Source organism: Microcebus murinus, chromosome 8, assembly GCF_040939455.1.
Source record: "Microcebus murinus isolate Inina chromosome 8, M.murinus_Inina_mat1.0, whole genome shotgun sequence".
Taxonomy (NCBI): domain Eukaryota; kingdom Metazoa; phylum Chordata; class Mammalia; order Primates; family Cheirogaleidae; genus Microcebus; species Microcebus murinus.
Genome location: NC_134111.1, coordinates 101,498,833 through 101,521,007, shown reverse-complemented (window position 1 = coordinate 101,521,007; position 22,175 = coordinate 101,498,833). Strand labels below are relative to the sequence as shown.

The following is a 22,175-nucleotide window of genomic DNA, read 5'->3' as shown; positions in this document are numbered from 1 at the left end:
AAATGGGGTCCCTTGTGTTTCTTTACATCTGGTTTCTTCCAGTTATGTACAACATTTTCAAGCTTCATCCAAGTTATAGCATGTATTAGCACTTCATTCCTTTTTTGTAGCTGAATAATATACTATCTTATGTCTATACCACACTTATTTATCCATTCATACATTTGTGGGCATTTGGGTTGTTTCCACTTTCTGGCTATTATGAATAACACTGCTATGAACATTTGTGTGCAGGTTTTTGTGTGGACATAGGCTGTCATATCTCCTTGGCATGCACAAGTAGGAGTTCAATTGCTAGGTCACATGGTAATTACACATTTAACATTTTGAAGAAACATCAAACTTTTCCAAAGCAGCGGCACCATTTTACATTCCTGCCAGAAATATATGAGGGTTTTAATTTCTCCATATCCTTTCCAAGACTTGATCGTATCTGACTGTTTGATTATTGTCATCCTAGTGGGCATAAAGTGGTATCTTTATGGTTTTGATTTTCATTTCCCTAATGATAAAGATCTTAAACATTTTTTCATGTACTTACTTGCCATTTGTGTCTCTGAAAAAATATCTGTTTACAGACTTTGTCCATTTTTAATTGGCTTATTTGTTGTTTTATTAATGAGTTGTAAGACGGAGGTATATTGATAAGTCCCTTATCAGATATATGATTTGCAAATATTTTCTCCCATCCTGTGGGTTGTCTTTTCACTTTCTTGAGGGTATTATTTTCAGCACAAGAGGCCTTCATTTTCATGCTGTTCAATTTATCTGTTTTTCTTTTGTCATTTGTGCTTTTTGGTATCATATCTAACAGGGCTTTGAAGATTCACACCTATGTTTCCTTCTCAGGGTTTTATAGCTTTAGCTCTTATATTTAGGTTTATGATTCCTTTTGGTTTAATTTTTATGCATGATGTAAAGAAGGAGTCCACTTTCGTACTTTCGCATGTGGATACTCAGCTGTCCGGGCACCATTTGTTAAAAAGACCTTTCTTTCCCCCATTGAATTATCCTGGCACTCTTGTTGAGAATCAGTTGACCATAAAAGTGAGGGTTTATTTCTAGGTTGTCAATTCTATTCCATCAGTCTCTCTGCCTATCCTTATGCCAGTATCACCCTGTCTTGTTGCTGCAGTTATATAAGAAATCTTGAAATTAAAAAGTTTGAGTCCTTCAACTTTTTTTTTAAAATCATAATTGTGTTGGCTATTCTGGGGCCCTTGCATTTTAGGATCAACTTGTCAATCTCTGCAACAATAATAAAAAAAGACCTGACGGCAATTATGATAGGGATCATGCTGTAACTGAAGATAAATTTGGGAGCTATCACCATTCCTACTAGACTGCCCTCCAGGCCATGAACATGGGATACTTTTCATATATTGAGATCTCCTCTGATTTCTTTCAACAATGTTTTATAGTTTTGTAAAAAAAGAAAAATATACTTTTTGCAGAAAAAAATACATATGCAATCAAGAACCAGAATCTGGAGGATAAACAAGACCAAAAATAAACCAAAGTTAAACTGAAAACTAAAAAACTGTTGGTCTAGGTCACCCACCGCTCCTCCCAGAGCTGTGTGAGTAGCCACGGGTCCAGCTGGCCTCACACACGGCGGGACCCTCTGCCCTCCACCCTCCCTGGGGTCTCCCCCCGTCCAGACTGCCCTGGCCCTGTGAGGATGAACCTTCTCCAGAGAGGGGCTGTCGAAGCTCGCGATCTGGTTGTTCAGCTCTTTGCCCAGGCGCAGGCTCCAGCTGGACCCCCGGGTCTTCTTGAGGGAGTTTCGCAGAAACTGGGGAGGAAGAAGACATTGCTGTGCAGGGGACGAGGCTCTAGGAATGCTGTGTGACCCTGAGCGGGGACTTGTCCTCTCTGGCCTCCCCTGATCCCATCTCGAGATCACTTGGTGCACAGATCCCTGATGATCTGTGGGGCTGGGGAAAGGCTGTGGCTCTTTGGGGCTGGCAGGAGGGCATCACCCTCGCTGCTGTCCTGGGCGCTTGACTGCCCGGCCCAGAAGGCTCTCTCCCGACAGGTACAGCTGCGGACTCTGTACTCCCAAGTCGTCTCTGACAGAGAGCACGTCCTTTAGGGGCCCCTAAACGCCTCACAGGGCAACCCCACCCAATGCCCTGCCACCCACTACCTGTCTTTCTCCTCCGTGCAGACCGGTCCCCCTTACCTGAATCAGCTTGTCCTCCCAGGCCTTCTGATTCCAGGTGAACTCGGTGTGCTCTGCAGGAAGGTACGCAGGGTCACTCCCGCTACTTCCTGCTGCACCCGCACTCCGGGTCAGCCCCCTTAGCCTGGCATCCACGGCCCCCAACGCATGAGCCCACCACACATGGCACTTCGACCCCAGCACGTGCACGGAGTGGAGGGATGGCTCGGGGAGGGCTCCCCGGGCACCTCACCTTCCAGGTACCGGACCAGCAGCGGGATCTCCTGCTCCCACATGTCGGCCATGGTGGGCGCGATGCTCTGGCTCAGGGTCCGCAGGAGGTTGAGCATGGCTATCCCACGGCCCTCCCCCTTGTAGGGCGATGACATCAGCACCTGAAGGGCACCAGCGCTCCAGTGGGGCTCACTGTGCTCGCTCGCAAAGAGAGGCGCTGGGTCGCCTCGTTGCACCCTGGGTCCCTCCTACACCTGGGGCCCGGGAATTAGGAGCTCACGGGAGAGGTGCCACAGGGCGTGGCCTGGCCAGGCAGGGCAGGGTGCGGGTCAGCCACTCACCAGAAGACGGGCCAGCAGCTTCTGTGGCGCAGGCAGGTCCACTGAGGAAGAAGGAGGTGCCACCCAGCTGAGGCTGCAGCCCGTGACGGACATGCCCCGTGCCCCCAACCCCCAAAGGGGACTTTGCCCTGGAAGATGCTTCCCTAACCGGGTCTCACTGCCCCCGGGACAGAGCATGTGGTGGCACAGGGGATTCTTCTATAAAGAATATAATTTACTCATCCCGGGAAGAGGGGAGAATTGGGCTCATCGGCCAAGGTTTAGAAGGTTCTGTTTTCAGCCATGCCCATTTTGTAGTGGACACCAGGACATGCCATGACAATGTTCTGTCTCCTACTGTGCACCTTGGCTTCTGTTGAGCCAACAGTAGTTAGACACCCCGCCCACCCCTCCTGCTCTCTGCAGGCTTTGGGAGCCAACGAGTCCGTGAAAAGCAAAGTGGCAGTGCTTGGACGGATAGGCAGGAGGTCAGGGGAGGGGGGGCAGGCTTGCTGAGAAGCTGAGTTCAGGGGCCCAGGAGGGGACTCAGCCCCAGGGGGTCAGTGGGGAACAAGGAAGGCCTTAGTCTGTCACCTAGCTGCCTTGTTCCAATCAAACTCAGACAGCAGGGTGTGCCCTTTGCGGTCCCTGGATCCTAAAGGCCTCCTGAATCCCCTCCACACTAGCCACGCCCATCCCCACCAGCCACACCCATCCCTGCAAGCCTTGGTCCAGAGGTGGACATGGGGGGCACTGCAGAGAATGTGGAAGGGGGTACACATCGCTTCTCTGACAGCCTGCTGTTGACAGTGCCCACTGCCGGTGGCCCCTGGTGGGCATGGTCTGCAAAGACCCGGACAGGACAGCTACAGCTCCTCCAGCTGCCTCAGGGAGGCCGGGCAGAGCAGAGGCCCAGAAGGGTCATGCCACCTGGAGAGGCTGGGCCAGGAGCTCCCCAGCGTGGGGTCTGGACCGGGGTGTGAGGGGGACAGAGGGGAGTTTGCACGATTCTACCACCTCCTTAGACATGACAAGGGTAGCATTAGGGTTTAACCTGGCTACCAGGCTCCAGATGCTTCCACAAGGGGAGTGGGGGTTGGGGAGCGGAGGGGTGAGCGTTCAGACACGAGGAGCCCACCCCCCGCCCAGCACCACTGCAGGCTCAGGGACGCCGCCCACCATGCCTGCTCTTGCCCGCCACGCTGGCCTCCGCGTCGTCGCTGTGCAGCTGGCGCTCTGCCAGGTTGGTGAGGCTGACACAGATGGGGGTCAAGGCCTCCGTGTAGTCTGTCTCCATGATGTAGCACAGGAGCCTCACCCAGAACTCCTGGGGTGCAGGCGGGAGAGAGAGCCCAGGATTAGCCCGGGCTAATGGCGCCCCGGCCACCTAAGGAGAGGGTCGGGCTGCACCCACAGGGCCAGCCCAGCCCACCCCCCAGAGCTGTCCCTGACCACTGGCAGCCTCAGCCCTGGACTGCTCCACCGCCATTCCCCATCTCCGACGGGGGCTCTACGCGCCCCACCCCCGAGATGTGGCGATGGAGCCGGTCCCTGCAGAGCCTGGCGTGCACTCTGCCCAATCCCCGCCCCCGCCGGCCTCACGCCAACCCCATGCCCACTCCATCCTCTTCCTCGGGGCCCTCCCTCGGGTCCCAAGTCCTCTGCAGGGTCACAGTGGGCAGGCGGCCCCGCTGCTGGGCCTGCCAGGTGTGCAGGTCAGTGTTATGTGTCGCCTTGGCTAGGGGAGAGCACTGGCACTCGGTCAAACGCTAACCCAGGTATGGCTGTGAAGGTGTCACGTAGGTGTGACGGAAGTCCACAGACCACAAGGAGATTACCCTCAGCAACGTGGGTGGGTCTCCTCTGGTCAAAGGGCCTTAATGGCCTTCAACACCCCCAGCTAATCATGGGTCCCCTTCGCCCCTAGGAGTTTAGAGTGAAGCTCTTGTGCTACCAACTAACAAGCGCAGCGGCTTGACCTGTTTCAGCCGCTGGGACCAGACTCTCCCAGCTCCTGGGCTCCCCAGAGAGGCAGCGTGGGGAACGGGAGAGGGCGTTTCAACCTGGCTCTACTCTTCACCAGTTGCGAGGCCTTGAGCAAGCAGAGGAGTCCCTCTGGGCCTCAGTTTCTGCATCCACAACAGCAGGGCAATAGGGTAGGAGAACCTGCCCCAGCGTTGCTGGGGTGATTAAACGAGATTGGCAGGCTGCACTCCTGTACGGCGCCTGCCCTGTGTAGGCGCTGCATGGGCCGGAGCTACCATTACTATTCTCGCTATTTCTGCAGTCAGATCAAGCCGCCACGGGACAGGGAGCAGCTAGCCTGCGGCCTCTCCAGTGGATGATCATCCCCTCCTCCATGCTCTTACAGCACGTTTCTCCCGTCTTACTGCTATGTCTCGTTTTATTGTGGTTAAAAGTCGGTTTGTTTCTCCTGCAGCCTGCGAACTCCTGGGGGTTGTACAGAGCCCTCCTGGTGCACACCCTCGTGTCCTTCACGTGGCAGGAACTCGATGCATGTTTACAGAAGCGGACCACGAACATCACTCCTTACACACACACACACACCCGCCTGAACTAAGGGGCTTTAAAAGTAACAGATATATCTCAGGCAATAAGGCAACGATACGTACTGAGACCCCTGCGAGCCGGGCACTGCCCCAGCTTCAGGGCACAGAGATGAAATGTAAGGTCCCATCAAGGACCTGGCTCTGGGATTGGGTGTCGAATTCTGCCAGGCAATTGGGAGAGGAAGAACCCCAGGCCCCCAGGCCATGGAATGGAAGAAGCCAGGGTGGCAGACTCTGGGCCTGCTTGGCTCCCCTGCCACGGCCCGCAGGTGGGACCCGGCACCCCCGTGTGCCAGGCGGGACGGGCCACTCACGTTGGTCATCCCGCTGACAGAAGAGGTTAAGATCTTCACGGTGTCCATGGTGACTTTGTGGACCATCTTCTCCTCCAAGTCCCTCTGACATAAGCTCTCCCGGCGGTTTGTCTGGAAGACAGGACCAGGATGGGGATCCCGCTCAGGCTGGCAGGGGCTTGCCATGGTCGATGGCGTGGTCTCCTCACTCCCCCGAGGGCGGCTCCCTGCCCAGACGCTGGGGCTCCGGGACGCCCAGAGCTGTGCGGTGTCTCCCGCCTGTGGGACTGCACACGCCCTTACCTGCGGGATTACCCCGTGTGTGCGTGCTCACGCCAGGAGCAGACGTGCAGCCTCAGGCTCAGGTGCACTGAGCGGCCGGCTTCCCTCAGCACTTTGGAAACCTTTTCCAAGGGCCGGCTGCTCCCCAGCCTGCATGCCGGGCCACTCACCAGCTTGTAGGTGGATATGGTCAGCTGCACCGACACGTACTTCAGGCCCCAGCCTTTGACCCTCTCCTGGTAGCCAGACAAAGCCAACTGGCCAATGATGCGGAGAATAGCTATCCTCACCTGAGGGGACAGGGCAGCGGACGTGCCAGCATTGGGGTGGGCTTTAGGGCAGGGGACTCGGCATCTGACACCTGGTCCTGTGACCTGAGACAGCTGGGACTAGCGGGTGCTCTGGGCTACGAGGGGCCTCAGGGGCCACCCAGCTACTGCCCACTCTGTCCACCACCCCAGCCTCACCCAGGGGTCCACTCTGCAGCACACCCTCCCAGGAGCCTCCTCTGAGCCCTCTCTCCCTTCTAACATAGGCTGCCCCATCTCAGCAGCCCTGGCGGGGAGACCCTGGGCTCCCTGGGGCTCCTGTGGGTAAGACGCAGCCACAGGCATGGAAGTCAGCTCTGCCCAATCTCCAGCCCAAGCCCCCACTTCCTCCTCCATGCTCCTCAAAGCCCAGTGCAGACCCTCCCTCCCCACCTCCCCTCCAGAACCAGAGCCCGGGACTGTGGTTTTCAGCTTTTTTGGGTGGAGAAGGGGGCGTACCCCTCCTCCACTTTTTACACATGCAACAACAAAGACCTCAGGAACCCCCTAAGTGGTTTTGCTTGGCCCCTCCTCTGCCCAAGGCGGTGCCCGAGACACAGCTTGAAAACCCCAGCTCAGTGGTGAGAGGGAGGGTCTCGAGAGCAGAGCCTCAGCCCCAAGCAAGACAAGACGGGAAGCTAGGGTTTCTACCAAAAGCCACCAAAGTGCAGCTCCCCAGAGCCGGAGAGGTCACCAAGGCCACCCTCCCAGGCTTCCCTGTGCCCCCCCCAGGGGGCCCCGAGCGCATCCCCTCCCCAGGTCTCTGCCCTTCACCTTGGACCTGGTGTCAGAAAGAGTGTTCTTGACCACGCGGATGGCCATGTAGATGGTCCTGATGTTCATCCTGGGCTCTGGAAGAGGAAAACCGGCCTGGAGGGCTGCGGCCCAGGGGACGGCAGCTGGCTCATCCTGTCCTGGCCTTGTGTTCCTGCTCCAGCTCAGAGGCATTTCCTTGGACACCCCCCTGGCCAGGCTCTCCTGACCCCCTCCCTCCTCTCTGGCCCAGGATAGGTTGTTGCTTTCCGCCTCTGTCGCCTTGACCACAGCTTTGCTGTGGACGCTCCCTGAGGGCAGGGCCTGTGCCTTAGAGCACGTTAGCGCCTTGCAGCCGGGAACATGGCCGTGGGCACTCAGGGACTGCAAGCACAGCTGTGAAGAGCATGGGTCCTGGCGCCAGGCTGCCTGGGTTCAAACCTGGCTCCACCACACCCCAGCTGCGTGACCTCGGGTGAATTACTTAGTGGCCCGTGCCTCAGTTTCCTTACCTTTAAGATGTGGAAAATAACAGTGCCTCCCTGCAGAGCTGCTGTGAGCAGTGTATGAGTTAACACAGCGCCCGCCCGGGCCACCCTAAGGGCTAGCTGAGCATTTGCTAATGGTGCAACTGATTAAAGCAGCACAGGCGATTAAAGAAGGAGGAGGGTTAAGGGAGGTGAGACGGAGCCCTGAGAAGGTTCTGGAGAGGTCCCGTGTGTTTGGAGGTAGAGTTAGACCTGCAAGTTGATGCTGTGCTCAAGGCTGGGTATTACTAAGTCAAGTCACTAAGTTCCTAAGGTGGCAGGTGATCCGGCACTAAGGGAAGATGGTACAATGTAGAATTTTTATCTCCAAGATGGAAACTTTATTTCTGAATATAAAAAATAGCATGTATTCATTGCAAAATAAAAATAACCACTCTTAATAGGTTAGGTGTGTCCTTCTAGACCTGCTTATGCATAAACAAACATTTCTTTCGCATAATTGAGGTTATGCTATACATACTGCCACCCCACACTGTACTGTTGCACTTAATATACAGAAGGCAGCTTCTCCACAAAAATGTGTAGGTTGATTACTTTTTGTTTGTTTGTTTTTGAGACAGAATCTCACTCTCTCACCCAGGCTACAGTGCAGCAATGTGATCATAACTCACTGTAGCCTCAAACTCTTGGGCTCAAGTGATCCTCCTACTTCGGTCCCCTGAGAGGCTGGAACTACAGGCACGTGTCACCACCCCCACCTAATTTTTCTTATTTTTTGTAGAGACAGAGAGTCTTGCTATGTTACCCAGGCTGGTTTCAAACTCCTGGCTTCAAGCGATTCTCCCACCTTGGCCTCCTAAAGTTCTGGGATTACAGGCGTGAGCTACTGCACCTGGCCAATTACACCCTTTTAATGGCTATATAATATTCCATTGTGCAGATATATTATTTATTCTATTACACAAATTACCTCTAGAAAAACATTTAGGCTTTTTTCTAATGTTTTGCTTTCAGAACAATGTTGTAGTGAACATCTCTGTCCAATTAGTTACCTTTGGGCAATTATTTCTTTCAGACAGTTGACAAAAAGTTCAATTGTAGAGCCCCAAACTGGTCTCTATCCAATTGAGTACCCAGAATCGTTTATGGATTTACATCTCTGTTGATGATGTATAAGAGGTTGATTTCTTGTTACTGTGGACCAGAGATGAGCAAAGTGCAGCCTGCAGGCTAAATCCAGCCCAAAGCCTGTTTTTGCAAATAAAGTTTTCCTGGAACACAGCCCTGCTGGGCAGTCTACAGATGCTTTTGCTCAACAATAGCAGGGTTGAGTAATTTTCATAGAGACTATATGGCCTGCAAAGCCAAAAATATGTTTACTATCTGTCCTTTTACAGAAAAATGGCCAGGTCAACTGTAGCCATTATCTTTATCATCTATGTTCATCAGATAATTTTAAAATTTTTAATTGTTACTTAAATTTTCATTTATTTAAAAGATGTTTAATGTCATTGGAAGGTCCTTTATATACAGTTGCCCAGATTGTGCACTTCACAAAGGCACCTGGCTTTAGGGCTGAGTGGGAGCTGCCACCCTCTTGTAACCATTATGTACCTGCGGGGCTGCATGCTGCCAACAGGGGCGCATTGTTCCCATTCACACAAAGTTACAGTATGGGTTAGTGCCTTGGTTAGGGACAGTGGTTCTTTTTTGATATGAAGGCTCGGTTTAGAGTTTTGGCTTAGGTATTAGAATCAGGTATTTAGGGTAAGGTTGGGCATTGAGTCCATGGGGCTTTAGGGTTATGCCTACATGATATAGTTAGCAAGGGCTAAATACATCATAGCCAGCCTTTGATTTAGCTTTGGAGGTTGGTAGTAGGATTCAGGTTAATAGTTTGAAATTCAGACTCAGGGGGCTGGGGTGGGGAGGATGGGCCACGGCACTGATTAGGTCCAAGGTTAGGAAATGTGAAGTGACCAAGAACCTTGGCCCACCCAGGAGTGTCTACAAAAGGGGAAATAGAAGATGCCCAGACATGGGTGAAACCAGCCCCCTAAGCCCCGCCACCTGCCCGCCGTGCTCACCATCTGCACTCACCACGGCCCTAATCAGGGCCAGAGTCCCCACGCGGATGGCCTCCTTACTCATCTCCATCTGGCTAAAGAAGAACTTCATCAGCTCCCTGGGGTAGGAGCGAGCTGCGGGGTGGAAGGACGGCTTTGGTGAGACCCACTGGGCCCACAGCAGGCCCAGCACTCAGGGGGGCAGGAATCGATCGCCCCTGTGAGGAGCCTCACCGAGGGCTACGAAGCAGCGCACGATCTCTGCCAGGTTCTGGTTGCTGTACTGATGCTGGCTCGGGACCTTGGCGCACACCTGGGGAGGAGGGTATAGGGAGGTGGGGGAGACCACAGGGCACAGGTGCAGGGGCAGCCCAGCCTCACCATGCCCAGGGCCACGTGGGAACTGCAGCCTTGCTCCCCAGAGGGACACAGAGGCACAGGAGTGAGTCAAATTGGGGACCAGGCCCACTTCCACTCCACGCTGACCTACCCTGAGAATGCCCACGCCCAGCCGAGCTTGCCGGCCTCACCTGCACGTGCAGTTCCGTGAAAATGGTATGTAGCTGCATTTGGGGCACAGGGGTGTTGGTGGTGACCGACATTTCCAGGATCTGCCTCAAGACCTGCAAGGGATGGACAAATGGTGGCAGGTGACCTTCTACCAACCCAAGGTCAAACTCTGGACCCTTGCTACTTAGTGTGCCCCTGGATCCTATCCCAGACCTGCTGAATCCAAGCCTGCATTGCACCCAGCCCCCAGGTGACTACAATGCACAGTAAGGCCCAGTGCTGTGCTAGGTCATGAGCACATGTGGCAGTCAAGGCTTTCTTCACCTTTCCCTCCTGTTGGCCTGGAGATGAATCCAATTCTTTATCCACAATGATCTCAGGTGACTCTTAAATCAGTTACATTCATCTCCCCGCCTTGCTTTTACAGCTGAGGACCATGCCCCGTTTGCAGGCAAGTGACCCCATTACAAAGCACATCAGCCCCGGCACGCACAGGTCAAAGGCTGTCAGGAGTTGACTGGTGTCCTCCCAAAGTCCATGTCCACCCAGAACCTGAGAGCGTGACCTTGTTGGGAAATGAAGTCTTTGCAGATGTAATTAGTTAAGGATCTCGAGGTGAGGTCATGCTGGATGGAGGGCGGGTGCCTTTGTGAGAAAAGAGGACACACAGAGACACAGAGGAGGAGGCCACATGACAAGGGGGGATGAGATTGGAGTGATGTCGCCACTATCACAGCAATACCGGGGGCCACCAGAAGCTGGGAGGGGCAAGGACACTTTCTTTAGAGCCTCCGGAAGGAACTGACATCCTGACTGCGGGCCTCTGGCCTCTAGAGCCAGGAGAGGGTAAGTCTCTGTTGTCCTGAGCTCCCCACACGCGGTGCTTTGTTATAGCCGCCCTAACAAAAGAACACAAAGGCCACGACCTCGCTGTGGCCTCCAGGGCTTTTCAGAACCTGGTCCCTGCCACCTGGAATGACAGCGCTGGTTTCCCACAAACCCTACAGGTGCCGGGCCCCACCACCCTCGAGTGACACAGATGCTGGGTCTGCTGACTCGATGCCAAATATCTGACAGCCCCACCTTCCACCCAGATGACACCCCCCCACCCCACCCCCGCACCCTGCACCCCGCCTGGGAAGCCCGAAGCCCCTGAGCCGCGCCCTCGCCTGCGTGATGAAGAGGGCCTCCAGGCCGCCCTGGTACTCTGCCAGCAGCAGGGGGATGTAGTCGTAGACCTGTTCCCGCAGGTCGTCGTTGGGCAGGAGGAGCTTCAGCATGGGCTTCAGGGACTTGATGACCCCCAGCTTCACCTGCCACAGGAAGTGGGGTCTCTGGCTCACTGTCCCAGGACCCCCCAGCAAGGCCAGTGGTCTCAGCCCCATCCACGGAGTCCAGGGACACCTGATGGAAGGGACCTCAGAAGTGGCCTCGTCCTGCTCAGGTGGCGCGGTGCGGCCGGACTGCCGGGCTGGAGTCCCACTTACCAGCTGGGTGGCCTCGAGCAGGCACATAACCTCTCTGTGCCTCAGTTTCCTCATGGAAACCATTTGTAAAGTAGCCCTACTACAACCCAGAGTTGGGGTGGAAATGGCTCTCGCAGGTAAGACGCTGAGCAGGTGCCGGCACGGAGCAGGTGCTCTCGGGATTACCATCCACCCTCACCCAACAACTCCCCGGGGGCCTTTCCCAAGGCCGGCCTCGCGGGTCCGTGCCGGCCACCATCCCAAGTTCCCGGCTCTGCCACGAATCGGGTCACCACCCTCTGGGACCCAGTGGCCTCTCAGCCTCTGCCAGCCCTGAGGGCCGAGCGACCCGGGGACCCCCAGGAAGGGCCATCTCACCTCCAGGTTGCGCTGCCTCAGCCACACGGTCACGAAGTAGCGATACATCGGGAACAGCTTCAGGGCAAACTGGTCCTCCGTCATCACCGGGTACACGCTGTCCTCCAAGTGCCTCAGGTAAAACTGCACCGTCTCACAGAAGGTCTCCATGGCTACCGGCCGCAGAGACGAGAAGCAGGTGGAGCCAGAGGGACGGGAAGCAGAGCAAAGCCGTCCTACCGCCTGCTCGGGAGGGCGCTCCCGTCTCCACAGCCTGCTCTCTGCCCTCCAGCCCCCACAGCTCCCCGACTCGCACCCGCGCCTCTGGGTGCAGGAGTTGGGCGCCCCGGTGTGTCCGCGCCCCTCCCCTTGGAGGCCACTGGGTCAAGCGCAGGGCCTGGAAGATGACTGTACCCACATCCCGGGGATTCTAGCAGGTTTGGCCCGCTCCTTCTCAGGCCCCGGGGTTTCTTAGCCCACGGAGACGTTAAATAATCGAGACCTGGGAAGGTGATCAGATTTAGATAGCATCAAAGACCTGCCCAAGTCAAGGCCAAAATGGAGACAGTTTTCCTCGTCTCCCTCTCCTGTGAATGCCCATCGCCCGTCTCCGGTCTCCTGAAACGCTCAGCTACAGAGCAAGTTAAACGGAGTCACGTGACAGCTTCCTCCCGCTAAGCCAGGGCCTTCTAAAAGGCAGCCGCCATGTCTCAGCCCCCTGTTCCCCCCAGAGACCCAATCAGAAGCCACATGAAGTAGGAGACTGAGGAGACGTTTGGGAACAAATGAACAACGTGCCTCTTGTTCAACAACCCCTCCGCCAGCTCCCTACCCTGCTGTCCCCCTCCAGTACCCAGATCAGGCCGGACCTGCAGGCCCAAGTGGGACACGCACCACTACAGATCACCTGGCGTATCTTGGCCTCGTTGGCGAGCCTCAGCATCGTGAATATGGTAGCCAGGGTGATGCCCATGTACGGCATGAACTCAAACACTGTGGGGGTGGGGAGAGGTCACAGGGAGAAGGCACAGAGGACATTCCGGCTGCCCCCCGCCCCCAGCCCCCGACAGTCCAGAGCCAGGGCACCCCTCTGCCCTGCCGGGCTGCAGGAAACAGTGCAGGAGACAGTAAAGCACAAAAAGAGCAAGTTGGAAGCAGGTGAGGGAGGGAGAAAGACGGAAAGAGAGGAGGCAGGGGGAGGAGAGAAAGGCACAGGAGAGGGAAAAGGAGGCCAAAGGAGGGAGGGCAGGCAGGGTCCTGACAGCCACGGGGAGGGGGGTGCGGAAGTGAGCAGAAAGAAGAGGCTGGGGGTGCAGCTCGTGGTGCATGTGGACCACCTCCTGCGGGTGTCCCACAGGTGTGCCTGGGTGACTGGAGAAACAGGCGGCAGGTGAGACGGGGCTGCGAGGAGGCGGGAGGCGAGACAGGACGAAGGGGAATCGTAGAGAGATGGAAGAAAGAGAAGTCGGTGGCAGACCCCCGACGGGAGGCAGGCCCTCCCCGCACTGATGCCGAGAGCACCCCTTCCTCAGACTCCGGGAAGACCAGGCATATTCACAGGAACGAAATGCCAACACGGCTTCCACTGACGCCCGGCTGGGGCCCTCCCTCCGGCACCATCCACTGTCCCTCTCTCCTGGGTCTGTGGCACCTGCACCCACTCAGGCCCGGGCCCTCCCTCGCCCCCATGGGCCCCTCTGGCTGCTGTCCCTGTTGTCCCTTTCCCTCTTTCCCGTCCCAGCCAGTGGCTAATACTCTGTCCTCCCTTCCTGCCCCTCTCCAGCCTCTGTCCCTAGCACGCCCCGAAACCTCCCCACACCCCCTTCTCCAGGCTCCTCTCACCAAACCCCGCAGCACAACTGGACACACCTGGCGCCTCTGCCCTCTGAACTACTGTCCTCTGGGAGGCCCGTGACCCCACGCCGCTCCTCCTGCCCCTGGTTATTCTCCTACGATTCCTCCCGAGCCTCAGCGCCGGGGCTCATCCGGGCTGGGTCCTTGTCCCCGATTTCACTCCTTTCACTACTGCCACTCCTTGGGTGCTAACGGCTTTGAATGTCACGACACTCTGAGGTCACCTGGACTAAAGGCCAAGCCCACACCTGCCCCTGAACTCTGCATGCACGAGTCCACTGCCCACACCACCTGTCCACCCACACGGCTCACCGGTGACCTGAGCTCCATACGCACAAAATTCTTTACGGGAGCCCCCAGATCTATCAGCCACCGCGTGCCCAGTTGCTTGCCGCCTCCACTCCTTCACCTGCCCTCACAGTTGCCCAGCAGGTGTCGTCCACGGCCCCTTCCCCCCTCTGCCCCCGTCCGTGCCCCACTGCGCCAGCCCAAGCCGCCATCTCCACACACGTTCCCACCTCCACCCTTCTCCGCCCACATGAAGCCCAGAAAGGACTTCCTGGAACCTCGGTCGTCGGGCAGCTCTGCAGCTTGGCGTCCTCCAGTAGGTCCCCAGCAAGCCCAGACCCTTCACCAGGGCTGCAAGGCCCCGCACAACGCTCTGCCTCACCTTACCCCGTCTGCCCTCATCCCCCAAGTCCAGCCTCTGCCACCTCTCAGCTCTTCAGAGGAACCGAGCCCTTTCCTGCCTTCCCACGTGATGTTCTCTCCTTCTGGAATGTTCTCCAACATCCCGTTCTTCAAGGGACACATCTTCCTCTCCCCCTCAGGCCTCAGCTGAAATACCTACCTCACTGGGGCCCTGCAGAGGGGAGGACCCCTCCCCTCACCCTGCACTCAAACAGCCGCCTGGCTGTGCTCTCCATACCCTTACGCGTCACCTCACACAAACATCGATTTTCGTGTTGGCTCATTTATGGTCCCTTCTGAGGGCAGGGGCCACGCAGGACTCCTTCAGTGCTGTGGCCAGGCGCCCGCACTAGCCCGGGGAGTGGGCCGCTTGTGGAAGGAGAGGGAGGGAGAAAGGAAATAGAGAAGACAGGATGGAAGACAGGACAATGCAGACAGCGGGGAGGCAGGAGAGAGAGGGAAAGAGGAGGGGAAAGAGAGAAAGGAGAGACAGAAAGGGAGGGCCAGAGGCAAACACAGAGACAGAGGGAAGTGGAGTCAGGGAGAGGCAGAGACCAGGCCCCTGGGCCAGGCCGAAGGTACCAGAACCTGGCTGAGGACCATGGAGCCCTACCATTGCCATTGGCCAGCTTGGCCAAAGTGACGAGGACATATTCATCTGTGAGGTTGAGGGGCTTCAGGTGGTGCTGCAGGTCGTACATGACCAAGCTGAAGTGATTTCGGGACAGAGCCACCAGGGTGTCACTGGCCACCTCTGCCTTCACATAGCCCTCCGTCTGCAGGGGGGGAGGGATGTGTGGCACTACCAGCTGGGCCCTCATAAAAACCTTCCCGCCCCCTCTCCCTCCAGCTCTCCTGGCTCCTTGGCCTTAGCCCACGATGCCCCATGAGGTAACTGCACAGGGCCTGGGACATCCCCGGCCAGGCCGCCAACAGCCCAGCTCCTGGGCTGACAGAGGGAAGCCGCCGACGGAGCCCAGGGCCCTCCCACCTCTGGGGTCTCCCTCATCTCCTTGGAAGCGATGGCCACCAGCCTCTGGACACAGCGCTCCTCCAGCTCCCCCTCCTGCTGGATGATCTCCTGCAGGATGTTGTAGATGTTGACCTTGCGCTTGGTGGAAATCTGGAAAACAAGCATGGCAGGTGGGAAGTTTCCTGGCGGTGCAGGGGGGCCTCGGGTGAACCCTGCCCTGCCCACAGCACCGTGAGTCCACCTCCTCTCCCTCCCACTGTCCCCCTTCCCCACACCCCACGTGGACAAGGCAACCACCACCCTCCAACCACACAAGTCTCAGTCCCAGCTCCTCCATGCTCAACTCCTCCTGCTTCCCTTCTCCCGCCCCACTCATCCCACTCGTCCTGTCCATGTCTGTTCTCTCTTCCCTGTTTTCAGTCGATATTCAGCAAGGCAAGTGTCACATGGTCAACATGCAAGTCCTCCACACACTAGGCACTGGCCAGTTGGGGACTTCAAAATCCCACTCTAAGCACTGGGCAGAGCATTTCGATGGCAAATCAACAAAGAAACAGTGGACTTCAACTGCTCTATAGACTAAATGAACTAACAGGCATTTACAGGACATTTCATCACTGAATACACATTCTTCTCATCAGCACATGGAACATTCTCCAAGGTAGACCATATGCTAGGACACAAATCTCAACAAACTTTTAAAACTCAAAATCATATCGAGTATCTTCTCAGACCACAGTGGAAAAAATATGGGAATCACTAAGAAGAGGAACTTTGGAAATTGTATAAATACATGAAAATTAAATAACATACACCTGAACAACCTGTGAGGAACTTAAGAAGGAAATTTAAAAAAAAATTTTTAAACAAATAAAAATAGAAACAAAACATAACAAAAACCTATCAGATACAATAAAAGTAGTACTATGAGAAAAGTTTATAGCAATAAGTGCCTAAGTCAAAAAAATAGAAAGCTTTGAAACAAACAACCTAACAATGCACTTCAAGGAATTCGAGAAGCAAGAACCCAAAATTAGTAGAAGGAAATAAATAATACAGATCAGAGCAGAACTAAACAAAATAGAAACAAAAAATACAAAAGATCAATGAAATTAGAAAGTTGGTTTTTTGAAAAAATAAGCAAAACTGATAAACCATTAAGCAGACTCATTAAGAACTAAAGAGAGAAAACCCAAATAAATAAAATGAGAAACAATAAAGGGGACATTACAACTGATACTACAAAAATGCAAAGGGTTATTGCAGACTATTATGAACAATTCTATGACAACAAACTGGAAAACTTAGAGGAAATGGATAAATTCCTGGGCACATATAACCTACCAAAATTGAACCAAGAAGAAACAGAAATCCAAACAGACCAATAATGAGTAATGAGATTGAATCGGTAATAAAAATTCTCCCAAAAAAGGAAAACTCAGGACCAGATGGCTTTACTGCTGAATTCTATTAAACTTTTAAAGAACTAGCATTAATTCTTCTCAAACTATTCCAAAAAATTAAAAAGGAGGAAGCTTTTCCTAATTTATTTTACAAGACCAGCATTTCCCTGATACCAAAACCAGACAACACAACAACAAAAATACAGGCTAACATCCTCAATGAACATACTTTCAAAAATCTCCCCCAAAATACTGGTAAACTGAATCCAATAGCACATGAAAATGATAATATACCTTGATCAATTGGGATTCATCCCAGGGATGCAAGATGGTTCAACACATGCAAAACCAATAAATGTGATGCATCACACCAACAGAATGAAGAACAAAAACTGTCTGATCATCTCAATAGATACAGAAAAGGCATTTGATAAAATTCAACATTTCTTCATGATAAAAACCCTCAACAAATTAGGTATAGAAGGAAAATACTTCAATACAATAAAGGCCTTATAGACAAAACCACAGCTAACATCATACTTAATGGGGAAAAACTGAAAACTTTTCCTTTAAGAACTAGAACAAGACAAGGATGCATATTTTCACCACTCTTATTCAATATAGTACTGGAAGTCCTAGCCAGAGCATTTAAACAAGGGGAGAAAATGCATCCAAATTTGAAAAGAGAAAGTCAAATTGTCCCTCTTTACAGATGACATGATTTTATATATAGAAAAACCTAAAGACACCACCAAAAAAACTCCTAGAACTGATAAAAAAAATTCAGCAAAGTTGCAGGATACAAAGCCAATATACAGAATCAGTAGTGTTTCTATACCCCAATGACAAACTAGCTAAAAAAGAAATCAAGAAAGCATTCCATTTACAAAAGCTACAAAAATCACAAAATACCTAGGAATAAATTTAATCAAAGAAGTGAAAAATCTCTATAAGAAAAACTACACTGATAAAAGAAAATGAAAAGGGCACAAACTGATGGCACAATATCCTATGTTTATGTACTTAAGAACTAATATTGTTAAAATGACCATACTACTCAAAGCAATCTATAGATTCAATGCAACCCCTATCAAAATACTAATACCATTCTGTATAGAAACAGAAAAAACAATCATAAAATTCATGTGGAACCACAAAAGGCTCTGAATCGCCAGAGCAATACTGAATAAGAACAAAGCTGGAAGCATCACATTACCTGACTTCAAAATACACTACAAAGCTATAATAATCAAAACAGCATGGTATTAGCATAAAAGCAGACATAGATTTTTGAATCTATGTTCATCAGGGATATTGACCTGTATAGACCAATGGATCAGAGCAGAAAATCCTGGAATAAATACACACTTTATAGTCAACTTATTTTTGACAAAGCCACCAAGAACATACATTGAAAAATGGACAGTCTCTTCAATAAATAGTACTGGAAAAACTGAATATCCATATATAGAACAAAATTAGAGCCCCATATCTCATCATACACAAAACTCAACTCAAAATGGATTAAAGACTTAAATGTTAAACCCTAAACTATAAAACTACTAGAAGAAAATATTGGGGAAAATGCTTCAGGACATTGGTCTAAGCAAAGATTTTTAAGGCTAAGTCTTCAAAAGCATAGGCAACAAAAAAATAGACAAATGGGACTCTATTAAACTAAAAGCCTTCTTCACAGCAAAAGGTACAGTCAACAGAGTGAAGAAACAACCTGTAGAATGGGAGAAAATATTTCCAAACTATACATCCAACAAGGGAGTAATATCCAAGATACACAAGGAATTCAAACAACTCAATAGCAAATATATATATATATATATATATATATATATATATATATATATATGTGCAAAGAATCTGAATAGATACTTCTCAAAAAAAAAAAAAGAAAAAGGCATACAAATGGCCAACAAGTATATGAAAAAATGCTTAACATTATTAATCATTAGGGAAATGAAAATCAAAACCACAATAAGATACCATCTCATCCCAGTTAGAATGGCTTTTATCAAAAAGACAAAAAATAACAAATGCTAGTGAAGATGCAGAGAAAAGGAAACTCTTACACACTGTTGGTGGAACTATAAATTAGTATAGTCACTATGAAAAACAGTATGGAGGTTTCTCAAAAATCTAAAAATAGAACTACCATGTAAGTCCACTATCCCACTGCTGGGTATTTATCCAAAGGAAGGAAAATCAGTATATCAAAGAGATAGACATATATACTCCCATGTTAATTGCATAACTATTCACTATAGCCTAGGCATGGAATCAACCTAAATGTCCACCAATGCATGAATGCATAAAGAATATGTGGTGTATATATACACGGTGAAATAACATTCAGCCATAAAGAAGAACAAAACCCTGTTATTCATGCAACATAAATGAGCGTGGAGGACCTTGTGTTAAATGAAATAAGTCAGGCACAGATAGATAAACACTGCGTGTTCTCCCTTATATGTAGGAGCTAAAAGAAAAGGTGAGCTCATAGAAGTAGAGGGTAGAATGATTGTTATTAGGGTTTGGGAAGGGTAGTGGGAAGAGGAGGACAGGGAGATGTTGGTTAACAGAAAATTGCAGCTAGATGGAAGGAATACATTCTAGTGCTCTACACTGCAGGGTGAATATAGTTAGCAACAATATGTTGTGTATTTTCCAAAAGCTAGAAGAAAGGATTTTAAACTCTTCCAACACAAAGAAATGATAAATGTTTTCAGTGATGGATATGCTAATTTGTCTGATTTGATCATTATACAATGTATACATGTATTGAAATATCAGTCTGTATCCATAAATATGTACAATTATTATGTGTCAACTAAAAGGAAAAGGAAAAAAAAAACTAAATCAAACAAAAATATAATAAAGCTTTCTATATATGGAAACTTTCTCTGGTTACAGAAATCCTTTGCTACCCACCCCCAAGGCTAAGCGTACTCTAAAAGCCAGCAGTTCTCAAAGTGTGGTCTCCAGTCCAGCAACATCAGCATCACCTGGAAACTCACTAGAAATGCTGAATCCCAGGCCCCACCCAGACCTACCCAATCAGAAACTCTTGGGGAGTTTAAATCTGTGTTTTAACAAACCCTCCAGGGGATTGTGATGTTTTGGCCCAAACTGTGTCATGCGAGCCTACCATGGTCTCTGGTTGCACTTTGCATCACTCCCTCCAACATTCTTTGCCCCAGCCCCCACCCCAGGTAAATGCCCCTCCCTGCCCGCTGGCCAAACACCTTTGCACTCTGTGTCTGCTGTGTCATTGCTCTCCTGTGCCCAGCTGGCTCGACATCACTGCAACTCAGCTCATGTGCTCTCGGACGATGGCTCCCAAACCCACGGTGTCAGAATCCAAGAGCTTTTAAAAATTATGAAAGGCCCAGGCCCTAATGGTCCTCAAGGAGTAAGCGCCTCACAGCCTTGCCCATCTCTGTGTCCCAGCACCTAGCACCATGTCTGTGACAGTCAGTAAGTGTGTGCTAAGTAGAGGATGGGTGCACAGGCAGTCGAAGGTGGCTAAGGCCCGAGGAGGGCGCTGAGGGTGAGGCGGCCCTACCTCCGGCACCTGCAGGCAGCGGATGAGAGCATTCATCACCACTAAGGGCTCGGTGGTGGCCTTCTCTGTGATTATCACTGAGGCCAGGGTCTTCCGCATGTCCAGACTTGCCCCTGCCGTGTCCGTCTTAGCCGACTCACTGTCAATGATGTCCAGGAGGTTCGTGATCTGTTGGAAGGTACCTGAAACAAAGATGGCCCAGGTGCAGTGTGGCAGTGACCACTACAGGGGGTGTCCCATGTGCCCCTGGCCTGTCCTACACCTCCACACCTCTAACTTCACCTGTGACATCATGTCCACTGTGCAGATGGAGAAACTGAGACCTAGGCTGGGACTGCACTCAAGTAGCTAGTGGCCGAGATGGGGCAGGGATGCAGGGATGTGGGTCACTTCCTTACCACCGTCATCAGGCTCTAAAGGACCCGGATCCTCCGTTTCCTCCAGCGCTTCCTCATTGGAGTCTACTGCTGCCTCTGCCATCATTCCTGCCACCTCTTCCTCAAGCTCTCTGGAGACGGACGAGATGTGTAAAATACTGAGTTAGCAGCACACCCTATGACAACACACCCTTGTATAACCCCCCCCCTTGAGTGTACATCAAACCTGTGACTTCCCTCCAACCAATAGAAAACAGCAAAGGTGACTGGAGGTCCCCCCTTGAGCAGGTTATGTCATATGGCAAAGATGGCAGGAAGTCACTCCCATGAACCCATTATGCTATATGAGACTTTGTCTTAGCAACTGGAGGGAAACTTTCTCATGCTGACTTTGAAAAGTAAACAGCCATGACATAAACTGCCTATGGAGGGAGCCAAGTGGCAAGGACCTGAGGACCCCAGTCCTATAGCTATAAGGAACTGAAACCTTCCAACAACCACATGAGCTTGGAAGAAGAGCCTCAGCTCCAGAGAAGAAAGCAGCCTGGCCAACAGCGTGACTGTAGCCTCTGAGACCCTGAACACACAGGACCATGCCTAGACTCTCCACCCACAGAAACTGAGATAATAAATGGGTGTTCTTTTAAACCACCAAGCTTATGATAATTTGTTACACAGCCATAGATAACTAATACCCTTGGTTAAAAAGGGCACTTCCTCCCTCCCTCTTGTCTAGACACTGAAAATGAATGACTAATGAGAAATCTATATCAACAGCTCTCATCACTCCCTTCAGGGGGCTCTCTCATTATGTCAACAGCTTCTTAATGGCTGACAAACAGCACCATAGACATCAAGGTGGCAAATAAAGGCTCTCAGATCCTTTCTCTCCCTGTCCCAAGTTCCTGGATCCTCAAAGTCCTTCCAGGCTCTTCAGTATCCTGTGACCTTTCCCTCCTGGGAATCATGTGAAGGACTACTCTGGGATCTAAACACTGACCTTTCCTCAGGGTCCTCTTCTGGATGAAACAAAAATAAACCACAAGAAAAAGCTCTGTTCTTTGCCCAGTACACATCAATGGAAATGTGAATGGCAGGATCGGTGGTCAAAGGGAGGCAGTTGGGCTCTGCAGTCATATCCCTTAGGAGGAATGGGTCTCCTGGTGGGTGGGAGGGTTTCATTAGAACCATCACCGTTAGCCCCCAGACCCTCGGAACTTTGAGACCCAACTGCCTCCCTGAGTCTTTGTCCACCCAAGACCTGGAGGAGTACACAGGGACCTGGGGGAAAAACTCCACATCATGCTGTCATTAAACATGTCTGTTACCCACATGTATATGCTGGATTATGGTGGCCTATTTAAGAAAAGGAAGTGGTGGGAGGGAGGGTGATTTACAACCAAGTCCCAGGGGGATGCAGTCATGGGAACCCAGAGCAGGGAGGTGTGATCAGGACAGCTGGAGAGGAGAGCAGGAAATGACAGAGAGGT

The 22,175-nt window shown here is 51.7% G+C and overlaps 1 protein-coding gene across 1 annotated transcript in view; it reads right to left on the bottom strand.

Moving 5' to 3' along the window:
- The window catches only part of MROH2A (maestro heat like repeat family member 2A), a 45,718-nt gene extending 24,908 nt beyond the window's left edge, over positions 1-20,810 (bottom strand). Inside the window, exons 1-18 of the mRNA XM_012791573.3 lie at positions 20,707-20,810; positions 20,309-20,490; positions 15,347-15,478; positions 14,969-15,131; positions 12,706-12,804; positions 11,833-11,984; positions 11,158-11,301; positions 10,009-10,101; positions 9,713-9,791; positions 9,500-9,613; positions 6,946-7,022; positions 6,034-6,153; positions 5,603-5,713; positions 3,898-4,045; positions 2,740-2,780; positions 2,418-2,559; positions 2,186-2,238; positions 1,688-1,795 (exon numbers count right to left, since the gene is read on the bottom strand). Of these exons, the coding sequence (XP_012647027.2) occupies positions 1,688-1,795; positions 2,186-2,238; positions 2,418-2,559; positions 2,740-2,780; positions 3,898-4,045; positions 5,603-5,713; positions 6,034-6,153; positions 6,946-7,022; positions 9,500-9,613; positions 9,713-9,791; positions 10,009-10,101; positions 11,158-11,301; positions 11,833-11,984; positions 12,706-12,804; positions 14,969-15,131; positions 15,347-15,478; positions 20,309-20,490; positions 20,707-20,791 (2,043 nt within the window). The 5' untranslated portion in view covers positions 20,792-20,810. The remainder of the gene's footprint in view (positions 1-1,687; positions 1,796-2,185; positions 2,239-2,417; positions 2,560-2,739; positions 2,781-3,897; positions 4,046-5,602; positions 5,714-6,033; positions 6,154-6,945; positions 7,023-9,499; positions 9,614-9,712; positions 9,792-10,008; positions 10,102-11,157; positions 11,302-11,832; positions 11,985-12,705; positions 12,805-14,968; positions 15,132-15,346; positions 15,479-20,308; positions 20,491-20,706) is intronic.
- Between the last annotated feature and the right edge of the window lie 1,365 nt (positions 20,811-22,175).